General features: G+C 42.2%; 1 protein-coding gene and 1 pseudogene across 2 annotated transcripts in view; one reads left to right on the forward strand and one right to left on the reverse strand.

The window, feature by feature from the left end:
* Positions 1 to 12,847, reverse strand: part of A2ML1 (alpha-2-macroglobulin like 1) — a 59,151-nt gene that overhangs the window by 2,952 nt on the left and 43,352 nt on the right. The window contains exons 26-32 of the mRNA XM_032270359.1: positions 11,979 to 12,053; positions 11,637 to 11,799; positions 9,500 to 9,714; positions 6,954 to 7,169; positions 6,326 to 6,453; positions 6,098 to 6,188; positions 5,274 to 5,342 (exon numbers count right to left, since the gene is read on the reverse strand). Coding sequence (XP_032126250.1) covers positions 5,274 to 5,342; positions 6,098 to 6,188; positions 6,326 to 6,453; positions 6,954 to 7,169; positions 9,500 to 9,714; positions 11,637 to 11,799; positions 11,979 to 12,053 — 957 coding nt within the window. The remainder of the gene's footprint in view (positions 1 to 5,273; positions 5,343 to 6,097; positions 6,189 to 6,325; positions 6,454 to 6,953; positions 7,170 to 9,499; positions 9,715 to 11,636; positions 11,800 to 11,978; positions 12,054 to 12,847) is intronic.
* Positions 1,778 to 2,300, forward strand: LOC116544189 (annotated as a pseudogene). Its single transcript, XR_004265854.1, has one exon. The product of XR_004265854.1 is annotated as a 60S ribosomal protein L26-like 1 pseudogene (transcript).

The raw sequence follows: 12,847 nt of genomic DNA on the forward strand, positions 1-12,847 counted from the left end.
TTAGTGGGGCGTGGCGGCATGCACCACTGCACTCCAGCCTGCGCAACAGAGCAAGACTCCATCTCAAAAATAAAATAAAATAAAATAAAATAATTTTAAAAATTAAAAAATTTTTAGTCTGGCACAGTGGCTCACGACTGTAAGTAATCCCAGCACTTTGGGAGGCAGAGGCGGGTGGATCACCTGAGGTCAGGAGTTGGAGACCAGACTGGCCAACATGGAGAAACGCTGTCTCTACTAAAAATATAGAAATTAGCTGAGAATGGTGGCTGGCACCTGTAATCCCAGCTACTCAGGAGGCTAAGGCAGAAGAATCGCTTGAACCTGGGAGGAGGTGGAGGTTGCGGTGAGCCGACATGGCACCACTGCACTCCACCTGGGCAAGAGAGGAGTCCATCTAAAAATAAAAAATAAATTTTAATTAAAAAAAATTTCTGAAACTCTCTACCTACACCTTCTGCCCTGTGACAATCTTAAAGACATTGCCTCTTGCTGACTTCCTGGCTCTTTCTTCTTAGGATCCTACAGCTCTCTGGCCCTCTTGTGAACTTCCCTTGGTTCATGGTCCACTCTGACCCATGATTCCTCCACTAAATTTGTCAAAGTGGCCAAAGAAACAGAGACTTGCATTTTACTCCAATGGTTCTATGCCCCTTATTGGTTTGCTAATAAGATGCTTTCCTTGAAGACCTTATTCAAAAATACTCACATCCCTGGCCTGCCCCACCAGCATTCTGTATTCCCTTATGCTGCATAGCATTTGTTACTACTGAAAAAAAAAAGTGTGTGTATACACATATACATGTGATTTTTAAAAACTTGAATATTTTTTGTCTCTTCACTAGAATATCAGCTCTTTTGGCCAGGTATCATGTCTGTTGTTTTCATTGCTACATCTCCATTACTTAGAAAAGTAACTGGCATATGTTGGTTGCTCAGTAAATATTTATTGAAGAAATTAGTAAACGGAAAATCTAAGACAATTGTATAGGTTAATTTAATTTAATATAATGAGAAAATAAATCCCAGCCACTTGGGAGGCTGAGGTGGGAGGATCATTTGAACCTGGGAGACAGAGACTGCAGAGAGCCAAGATCGGGCCACTGCACTCTAGCGTGGGCAACAGAGTGAGGTCCTGTCTCAAAAAATAAATAGATAAAAGAATATTATATTATAAATTTAGATATAGAGCTATTAATGCCTAATTGGAAGAGATTTCCAAAGTTCTTCAGGCATAGTGTTTCTCAAGGTGTGGTCGAGGGACCTCCCCACCCCAGGGATTCCTGAGATTGCATCAGAGTATCTGAGAGGCCAGAATTATTTTCAGAATGATATTAAGCCATTATTTGTTTATTTTTTTTCCCCCTCACTCTTATTCTTTTACAAGTATACAGCAGATTGTTTTTTTCTGGGGAAAGAGATTTTAAAAATAAAAAATAAAACAAGTATACAGGAAAGTTATCAGAGGCTACTTTATATGTAATATTGTATCGGTTTGAATGTAGAAGTAAATAGGAAAATTTTATTCTTTTTGGTTAAGCCAGACATTAAAGCAAAAAAGCAAAACAATGTCACTATTCTTATTTTTTTTTATTTTGGAAAAAAGTTATTTTCATAAAATGTCATTTATATTAAGATGTAATGAGTTGATTATCATTTTTAAATTAATTAAATATTTTAAGATTGTCTCAGTTTTAATTTCTAATATGATAAGATCAATAGCTAAAACCCACTTCACCAAAAGCTGTTTGAGGTCCTCAGTAAATTAAGAGTATAAAGGGGCTCTTCCCTTTTGCGGCCATCGCCCAAGCGGGAGCTGCCAAAATGAAGTTCAATCCCTTTGTGACTTCCGACCGAAGCAAGAATCGCAAAAGGCATTTCAATGCACCTTCCCACATTCACAGGAAGATTATGTCCTCCCCTCTTTCCCAAGAGCTGAGACAGAAGTACAACGTGCGATCCATGCCCATCCGAAAGGATGATGACGTTCAGGTTGTACGAGGACACTATAAAGGTCAGCAGATTGGCAAAGTAGTCCAGGTGTACAGGAAGAAATATGTAATCTACATTGAACGGGTGCAGCGGGAAAAGGCTAATGGCACAACTGTCCATGTAGGCATTCACCCCAGCAAGGTTGTTATCACTAGGCTAAAACTGGACAAAGACCGCAAAAAGATCCTTGAATGGAAAGCCAAATCTCGCCAAGTAGGAAAGGAAAAGGGCAAATACAAGGAAGAAATAGTTGAGAAGATGCAGGAATAAAGTAACCTTATATACAAGCTTTGCTTAAAACTTGAAACGAGGAAAAAAAAAAAAAAGAGTATAAAGGGATCCTGAAACAAAGAATTTTTTAGAATCACTGTTCTTTTCTATCATTTGGTTACCACAAAGAATTAAAGCAAATGACTAATATGAACCAAAAGAAAGCTGGGCTAGCAGTTTTAATATCTGGCTAAATGGCATGCAAGGCCAGGGGAAAAAAAGTGTGCGTGTGTGCATGTGTGCGTGTGTGTGCACGCACGCACATGGTGTAGGAATCTAAGGCAAAAGTATATGATATAAATATATACACATATATAGTAATGGAGAAAGGATAGCATGTACTAGTATAAGGAAAATTTAAGAAGATATGTTCATAGCATATATATCTAATTATGTAGTGTCAAATATATCAGGAAACAACTGGCAAAAATATATGGATAAATCAAATATAATTGGAGGCCGGGTTCGGTGGCTCACGCATACAACTCCAGCACTTTGGGAGGCCAAGGCAGGCGGATCACTTGAGGTCAGGTGTTCAAGGCCAGCCTGGCCAACATGGTGAAACCCCATCTCTACCAAAAAATACAAAACAAACAAACAAAAATCATCAAAATTAGATATTTTAACACACCCTTTTCAGAAATTGTTAAATCAAGCAGAAAAATAGCAGAGTTATCAAACACATGAACAAAGAAATAGTGGTCTCAGACTTCTAGATCAGAATCCAGACCCAAGAGAAAAGAAAGAGATGGTCTTTTGGAGTGCACACTGAACACTTGCAAAAACAGATCATGGATTAGGTCATGAAAGAAACTTGAGCGCATTCCAGGCAATCAAGATCATGAAGACTGTCTTCTCAGACCATCATGCAACAAAATTAGACATCAGGAATAAAAGGATGGATTTAAAATTCCTGTGTTTCCCAACAAATTAAGAAATAGTTAGGGCCGGGCACGGTGGCTCACGCCGGTAATCCCAGCACTTTGGGAGACCAAGGCGGGCAGATCACCTGAGGTCAGGAGTTCAAGACCACTGTGGCCAACATGGTGAAACTGTCTTTATAAAATAAAAAGATTTTTTTTCTTTAATAAATAAATGAAAAAAATAGAACTGATTGACAACGAAAATACCGCTTGTCTGAGATTGTGGGACAGGGATGGCATGTACCTAGAGGAATATTTATAGTTCATTAAAAAATAAGGAAGACTATAAATGTGAATAAGGTCATCCTCTGGTGAAATTGATCAGGAACACAAGGGAGAAGATAAACAGAAAAGAGGAAATGAACACAGACACAATCATTAGTACTGGCTTTTAGATCATTAGACCTGATGCCTCAAATAGAAGCCAATTGGCAGAGTTGGCAGGACACACTAAGGAGCAGTTCATTGCAGCCTCAGGGCATGGCATCGTGGAAATCAGACTCCCCATGTTCCATCCCTGCCTCAGACACTGACAGGTGGTCTGACTCCGACAAGCCACTCTCTCTCCAAATCTCAGTCTCCTTATGTCTAAGGAGGGTTGCTGTAAGACTTGAATAAGTCCTGTATGAAAGCATTATAAACTTTGCAGTTTTAAAGTGCAGCATCATGATTACAGGGTAATGACTGATAACTAACCTGAGCTGTCTCATAAGAAACGATACAAGACTCACACAACATAACAAAACCCTGGCTCCCTGGGAGATAGGAAACACAGTTAGCTGATTGGGTTGGTGGGTGGGCAGGGGGTTGGAAACGGATGTTACTAACAGTACATTCTGATTTGGGATGTTCTTGTCTGTTGGTTATATACAACAGGATAACTTTGTTCCTTGTGTGGAGTGGAATTTCATGAAAAGGTGCATGGTAGCAATTTTTAGAACATTGTTAGTCCTTGAGAACTTGTTTTGTTAAAATAAAAGGTTATATACAATGTCTAATTAATATTCACTAATATTAAAATGATACCAATCGCTATAGAGTAATGAGGGCTTACTCTATACCAGGTACAGTTCTAAGTATTTTTACATGTCTTAAATAATTTAGTTTTTTCTATAACTCTAAGAGGCAGATAACTACTTTGATCCCTACCCACACACATGTTGCAGCTAACTTTTTTTCTTTTTTTTTTTTTTTTTTGAGACGAAGTCTAGCTCTGTCTCTCAGGCTGGAGTACAGTGGCACGATCTTGGCTCACTCCAGCCTCCGCCTCCTGGGTTCATGTGATTCTCCCGTCTCAGGCTCCCAAGTAGCTGGGATTACAGGCACCTGTCACCATGTCCAGCTAATTTTTATATTTTTAGTAGCAATGGGTTTTCACCGTGTTGGCCACACTGGTCTCAAACTCCTGATCTCATGATCTGCTCGCCTCAGGCTCCCAAAGGGCTGGGATTACAAGCGTAAGCCACCGCTCCCGGCCCTACAGCGAACTTTCAACAACTTGTCCGGCTACACGGTCAATGCTAGAACCAAGATTGCAGCCCAGGCAGTCTGGCTTCAGAGCTTCCGCTGTTAACCACTACAGCTGGTTATATTCTAGAGTTGCAATGTCGTTTGTGGCTACTGAGCACTTGAAATGAGGCCAGTCAGAATTGAGATGCACTGACAGTGTAAAGTACACACTGGATTTCAAAGGTGTGGTACAGAAAAGAAAATGTAGCTATCTCGTTAATACTTCTGTATATTAATTATATGATACAATGGAGATGTTTGGGGTGTATATGCTTGCATAAAGTATACCATTAAATTTAATTTCATCTGTTTATCTGTTTATCTACTTTGAAATGTGGCTACCAGAAATTTTTAAATGATGTAAATGGCTCACATTATAGGTCTGTTGGACAGGGCTCCTCCAGAGGCACATGGGGTGTTTTACGGTATACCAGCATGGAGGCAGAACTCACGGCATGGTGTGGACTCGCCCCCAGGCCCCTCATCCCCATGCGTGTGACACCATATATATAGATTAGAAGGGAAGTCATGAAGATACATAAGCAATCCAGCTCTTTGATCTAGTTCCTGAATACTTACCTCATCCAAGTAAATGTTAAGTGTGTCAGTTCCAAATTCAACCTTCTTCACCAGGGGTTGCTGAAGAAGCTGAATAAGAAAGGGAGAAAAAAAGACACTAAGAGCTAGAGTCTTCCCTATCCCCTAGGTTAGTCTTCCAAAGCTCTGCCATGATCAAGAAAACAATATATACTGTGGAAGGGTAGGAAAAGGGAACCACGACTATTACAAGTTGCATGTCATATATCTGCTGCACCCTTGCAGCCCATTTAAATAATCCAATCATGAGTTTGTGTGTGTGTGGATGTGTATACATACGTATATACACACACACACATACATATATATATGTATATACGTATACACACATATATGTGTACATGTGAAAACATGTATGAGCCTATTATTTCCATGCACACCGCATCCCCAACACACACACACACACACACACACACACACACACACACACACACACGTTGGGCAGAGTCTCTTGCTGAAATACCAGTCTGTTGACCCACTGTACATTGAATGTGTGCTGAAAATTCTCAGTGGATTTTATAGCCAGGTTGACCTCAGATGTCACGTAGGCAGTAGTGGCATATTGGGCATATATGTATGTATATATTCATATATATATGGATGCCATATAGATGTATGAAAACTACTTTTCTTACAAGTATACATACATATACATATATTTCTTAGAAGTGTACATACATACATGTCATGTATACACGTGTGTGTATACACACACATGCCATGATGTCCATTTTACCAGTTTTTTTTTTATTATAATGTTAGGTCCCCTCACAGCTAGATAAATGAAGAAAACAGGAGTAACTTACTAACTGACTGGTGCCCTCCATGGGACTGAACCCAGATAGCATCTTCACTTCCACAATAGCCATATTGGAAGAGCTGCGGCTCCCCACGTAACTGAGACCAGGAAGAAGAAAACACATGTGAGCCTGTTATTTCGGTGCACACTGCATCCCCAACACACACACACATGTCCCAGCTCAGTTCCTATGACCAGGTGCTCCCCCGGCCACCAGCACCCCAGCTTTCTTCACCTGGTATGGATGGTGAGAGTCAAGGATCGAGGTGAAGTCAATTGTTCACATCTAGTTTTTCCCATTTCCACGCTAAGACTAAAGGTCTTCATATTTTTAGGAGGGAGAATATTGTATTTCAACACCGTCTGGTAGGAAGAAACAGATACCCAAATCAGAGTTGGAAAAAATTTTAAAGATTGTACAGTTCAAACTACTTTTCTTTTCCTTTTTCCTTTTTCTTTTCTTTTTTTTTTTTTAGACGGAGTTTCGCTCTTGTTGCCTAGGCTGGAGTGCAATGGCACGATCTTGGCTCACTGCAACCTCTGCCTCCTGGGTTCCAGCCATTCTCCTGCCTCGGCCCCCCAAAAAGCTGGGATCACAGGAGCCTGTTACCGTGCCCGACTAATTTTTGTATTTTTAGTAGAGACAGAGTTTCACCATGTTGGCCAGGCTGGTCTCCTCAAATTCCTGACCTCAGATGATCCGCTCGCCTCGGCCTCCCCAAGTGTTGGGATCACAGGCGTGAGCCACCGCGTCGGGCCCTCAAACTACTTTTCTTACGAGTGAGAAAGAGAGAAGGCCTAAGGGGGAGATGCCCCCAGATTCTCCTTCCCAGTGTGCACTCATCGTCATGGATCTCACTTACCTGTGCATAGACACAGCCCTGGCCTGAGGCCTCCAGCGTGTACATTCCAGGGACGTTGGGCAGAGTCTCCTGCTGAAATACCAATCTATTGGCTGAATGTACATTGAATGTGCGCTGGAAATTCTCAGTGGATTTTACAGCCAGGCTGACGTCCTCAGATGGCATGTAGGCAGTAGTGGCATATTTGGCAAGAGCTTGGAGAGCAACTACAGTGTCCTGAGGGAAACAACCAAACGTATACTTACCATTTTGTGAGCCACTGGAATTAACCTAGAACAACTATCTATAACCCACACATCTGGTTGTCGTTAGTTGGCTTGGATGATGCCTTCTCCAAGTATTTAGAGAACTATACCCACCTCCTCTGGAGAAGCTGACATAGAAATCACAGTAGCATGCTTTTATAGAAAATCACCATCAACAAGGTACTACCGAACATCCATGGGTTAGTTACTTGGTTAACCTAACAAATTCATATTCAGAAATCAAACAGCTTCAGAATGAGTTATGGCTACAAGCAAGTGGATAACTGTTCGGTATATATATATATATATATATATATATTTTTTTTTTTTTTTTTTGAGACGGAGTTTCGCTCTTGTTACCCAGGCTGGAGTGCAATGGCGCGATCTCGGCTCACCACAACCTCCGCCTCCTGGGTTCAGGCAATTCTCCTGCCTCAGCCTCCTGAGTAGCTGGGATTACAGGCACGCGCCACCATGCCCAGCTAATTTTTTGTAGTTTTAGTAGAGACGGGGTTTCACCGTGTTGACCAGGATGGTCTTGATCTCTTGACCTCGTGATCCACCCGCCTCAGCCTCCCACAGTGCTGGGATTACAGGCGTGAGCCACCGCGCCCGGCCGTGGTATATATTTTAGAGCTTCCTTATTTGGGGAGGGAGCAGTAGTAACTTGATAGCCCTAGAAATTGCAGTCTATGATGTCATTTAACTATGTAACGATCTTCTACATCACACTTGGAAGCAGTATCAGGGACCCTAGGTAAGTCCTTTCTTGCAGGCCAGCCTCTTAGCCATTGTACCATGTGACGATCTTTTATTTCTCTGGGAATAAGACAGATAAACTGTCACTAAGTGAGCATGGGACGATGAAGTTTGAACTGCTTCATTCTGAAAACATAATTCATCTAAATTACAAGGGGAAAGAAAAATTAATGAAGTGTTCAAAATTGTCATATCTCGCTCTATGTTATGAAAATTTCTACATGCTTGATACTGTGTAAAGTATCTATTACCAAAAGAACCCCTATTTCTTCATCTCACAAATGAAAAACAGTCTTATTTTGACATTATCACTGTTGTACAAAACAAGAAGATAGGTCACCAACCCCGGTGAAGCCGGGAACAAGTTTTATCTGTGCAGCTTGACCATCTACAAACAATTTTTGTTTACCCTTTGTGGATTGGAGCCATGGAAGTTTTATACTGTTTTAACATATGGAAAGAATTCATAGAAAGGGACCTAACTGTCAGCTGAAAAACCAGTGTGGGTGATATGTGATATATGACTTCTTGTGATAGCCAAGGATTTCACTGAAAAATGATTCTGGCTGGGCACAGTGGCTCACACCTGTAATCCCAGCACTGTGGGAGGCCGAGGCAGGTAATCACCTGAGGTCAGGAGTTCGAGACCAGCCTGGCCAACATGATGAAACCCTGTCTCTACTAAAAATCACAAAAATTAACAGGCGTGGTGGCACTTCCCTGTAATCCCAGCTATTCGGGAGGGTGAGGGAGTAGAATGGCTGGAACCCGGGAGGTGGAGGTTGTAGTAAGCCGAGATCATGCCACTGCACTCCAGCCTAGGGGACAGAGAGAGACTCCAACTCAAAAAAAAAAAAAAAAAAAAAAGAAAAATGATTCTGACATAGACCTGTCACTGAGAGTTCTAAACATTTCACCACTGCTTTCCAAAAAGATTATTATGTATTTTAATTATTTAGGAGCAAGCAAGAAGAAAGGAGTCTTTTCTGATCTTTGGCCACGAATTTCCCTGAAACAGGAAAGCATGGTACCCTATAATTTTTTAAAATTTCAATTAGGTCATTACCATATTCAAACTTGGTGCTTTTAACATTTTTGCCAAACATTCAGTCTAGGACACATTTTAATAGATTGAATTCAGCTTCCAAATTAGCTGGGACTACAGGCACACTCCACCACACCCGGCTAATTTTATATTTTTAGTAGAGACGGGGTTTCTCCGTGTTGGTCAGGTTGATCTCGAACTCCTGACCTCAGGTGATCTGCCTGCCTCAGCCTCCCAAAGTGCTGGGATTACAGGTGTGAGCCACTGTGCCTGGCCCCAATGTTTCACACTCTACAAAAAAAGAAAATTAAGCGCATCTGATACTATGCAGGTGCTCATATAACCCGTTTTTACGACTATTTCTATATATTTGTCACAGGCTTTTCCTCTTTCTGTAAGACCCTGGATCGAGAGGGCAAGGACAGTATGTTTTCCTCTAGCTCTACACAGGATCTAATCCTACCTGATAAGCGGCAGTAGGAGGGCAGGCTGGTTACCTGGGTAGAAGAGAAGCCTCCATATGCATTGCGTTGCTTGGCCAACCAAGCCACTATGCTAGTGGCCTTGGCTATCTCCTTCTGAGTCAGGCTGGGCTTGGTGAGCTGAGCCAACAATACGTATGCTGTGAGTTCCACATCTAGAGCCGCGGGCTCAGACCAAGGGCTGGCATTCAGTGACGGAGTAGGTTTCTGGCTCCAGTGAATGGATTCTCCTATGGAAAAAGAAATGTAACTAGGATGTCCTTAGAAGGAACTGGCTTTCCCATCGTCTCTTTGTAAATGCAGCATCTTAGAGCAGAGAAAGCACCAATTGAGAATTAAATATGAGTAGAAAACAATTTCTCAGATTTAGTTGATTAATTGACCTTGATGTAAGGATGATGTAAGGATGCAAGGATGCATGCGTGTATGGGTGTGTAAAGCTAGAAACATCAAGAAATGTTCCTGCCTCCAGCCATTACAGGAAAACCACCCTTGTTATTTCTGATGCTCATGGAAGTAGGTAAATAGAAGCTTCTTATAAGAATCTCTGTGTTTGGGGGCAATTTTTTTTTTTGGCTTACAGTTTTATGAATTTTTCAGCATTTATTTTATTTAATCAAAGATTTAACATTTTAAGTAGAACAAAGATGGCAGAGTATATGTAAGAATTCTGAGAAACCATGAAGAAATGCTAATGAGGCCAACAACATGAAATATGCTTAGAAGGCAGTCCAATAGTATATGAGGCCAAAAGAAACCTCTGTGACAGCCAAGATGACAGATAACTGATAACTTGAAGAAACAATAAAAGAACAAATGGAAATGGGAAGGGTTAAGTTAAAGACTAAACAGAATTTTAGAGCTAATAAGTAACCACAGAAGGCAATCTAATTGGAAGAATGTAGCAGAAAACATGTGAGCTTGCAATACGAGGAAATGGAAAAGAGATCATCAAAATAAATCAATATACGATGGAACAGGTATATTTAACCCGTTGTCTTGGACACATATTCTATGACTGGAGTTGTTTACACACAAGAGAAAAAGGTACCCTGAGCCCATATGAGAAGACAGTTCGGCCATGACACTCATATTAATGAAGGCTGAGACTGAATTTCTGCCTGGAAGAATAATTTTAAATATACAGCCAGATAAAAGAAAGGCAGTAATATTTTATTTACAAGATCTGTCATAACTTCGAATAGTATTCTAAATATATTTAAAGTAGTCCAGGCCAGGCACAGTGGCTCACATTTGTAGTCTCAGCATTTTGGGAGGTTGAGGGGGGCGGATCACTTGAGGTCAGGAGTTTGAGACCAGCCTGGCCAACACGGTGAAACCCGTCTCTACTAAAAATACAAAAATTAGCCGGATGTGGTGGCAGGTGCCTGTTATCCCAGCTACTCGGGAGGCTGAGGCAGGAGAATCACTTGAACCCGGGAGGCGGAGGTTGCAGTGAGCTGAGATTGCACCATTGCACTCCAGCCTGGGTGACAGAGCAAGACTCTATCTCAAAAAATAAAAAGTTAAATAAAAATTTAAAAAATATTTAAAGCTGGGCACGGTGGCTCACGCCTGTAATCTCAGCATTTTGGGAGGCCAAGGCAGGTGGATCACGAGGTCAAGAGTTTGAGACCAGCCTGGCCAAGATGGGGAAACCCCGTCTCTAGTAAAGATACAAAAAATTAGCCAGGTGTGGTGGTGCATGCCTGTAATCCCAGCTACTTGGGAGGCTAAGGCAGGAGAATTTCTTGAACCCGGGAGGCAGAGGTTGCAGTGAGCCGAGATGCTGCCACTATACTCCATACTGGGCAACAGAGCGAGACTCCATCTCAAAAAAAAAAAAAAAAAAAGAAAGTGGTCCTACATCAAAGAGCTTTCAAAGATCTCCAAAAGGGTGATTCCACAATGCCCACAGATTTTCTGACTAGCTTCCTCCATGTGGTTTCTGTTCAGGTTAAAAGTACAAAAATGCCCTTTGCGCACTTGCATGTGTTTCTCACAAACCTCCCAACAATCATTTTATGACTCAACAACTGTCACTAAAATGAATCCTAGAGTACATGTGTGGGACAGGGGACACCAGGGAGATTATAGATAACTCACAGCTTATGTTCACAATTTCAAAGAACTCTTCACAGGACCAACATACCTGAGATGACAGCCTTTTGATCCAACTGCTTAAGGAGGGTGCTTCTCATGTCCGTTTCCCCAGCCAGGGAGAAAATGTAAGCCAGCTGGGCCTGTGTGTAGAGGCTGCTGGTGGAGGTGACCGAATTCCTGAGACACTGTAGACCCTGACTCACCATTGGGTCCTAAAAGGTGAAGATGAAGGCCATAACTTATAAGGCATTCCTTACAAAATGAGAAGTAATAAGGAAATCATATTATCCTTCTTGACCTTAAAAGGGTGACTAGGGAAAAAGATGGGTGAATGTCTCTAGGAAAAGGCATGAGAAGAAGGGTGTCAAGAGAAGGAGCCAAGAGAACTCACATCTACGGCCTTTCCCATCTCCAGCAATGCAGCCGTGACATATGCGGTCAAGGAAACTTCATCATCAACACCACCCTAGGGGCAAACGGAGAGAGTGAGTCAGGACAGCAGGCAGCACCTACGAGAATCATGTGCAGATTGCAAAACGGCATCCCCTCTGAATGGATGAATTATTTTTAAAAAGAGAAAAAAGAGAGGCCGGGCGCGGTGGCTCACGCCTGTAATCCCAGCACTTTGGGAGGCCGAGGCGGGTGGATCACGAGGTCAGGAGATCGAGACCATCCTGGTCAACATGGTGAAACCCCGTCTCTACTAAAAATACAAAAGATCAGCTGGGCATGGTGGCGCATGCCTGTAATCCCAGCTACTCAGGAGGCTGAGGCAGGAGAATTGCCTGAACCCAAGAGGCGGAGGTTGCGGTAAGCCGAGATCGCGCCATTGCACTCCAGCCTGGGTAACAAGAGTGAAACTCCAACTCAAAAAAAAAAGAAAAAAAAAAGAGAAAAAAGAGAAAGCTCTCCTTTCCACAGGCTTTTTGCAGCTCCAAGCGTCCAGAACACACAGAGGGAACAGGCTGGACTTCAGTGACTTGCACAGGTTTCAACAGCCTGCAGGCGGTGGCATGAGGACTTCAACTGAGTGGGTGTTTAAGAAACACAAGAGGGCCAGGCGTGGTGGCTCATGCCTGTAATCTCAGCACTTTGAGAGGCTGAGGCAGGCGGATCACCTGAGGTCCTAAGTTCGAGACCAGTTTGACCAACACAGAGAAACCCCGTCTCTACTAAAAATAGAAAATTAGCCGCGCGTGATGGTGCATGTCTGTAATCCCAGCTACTCGGGAGGCTGAGGCAGGAGAATCACTTGAACCC

The sequence above is a fragment of the Sapajus apella genome, unplaced genomic scaffold, assembly GCF_009761245.1.
Source record: "Sapajus apella isolate SASKATOON/1434 unplaced genomic scaffold, GSC_monkey_1.0 scaffold209, whole genome shotgun sequence".
Lineage (NCBI taxonomy): Eukaryota > Metazoa > Chordata > Mammalia > Primates > Cebidae > Sapajus > Sapajus apella.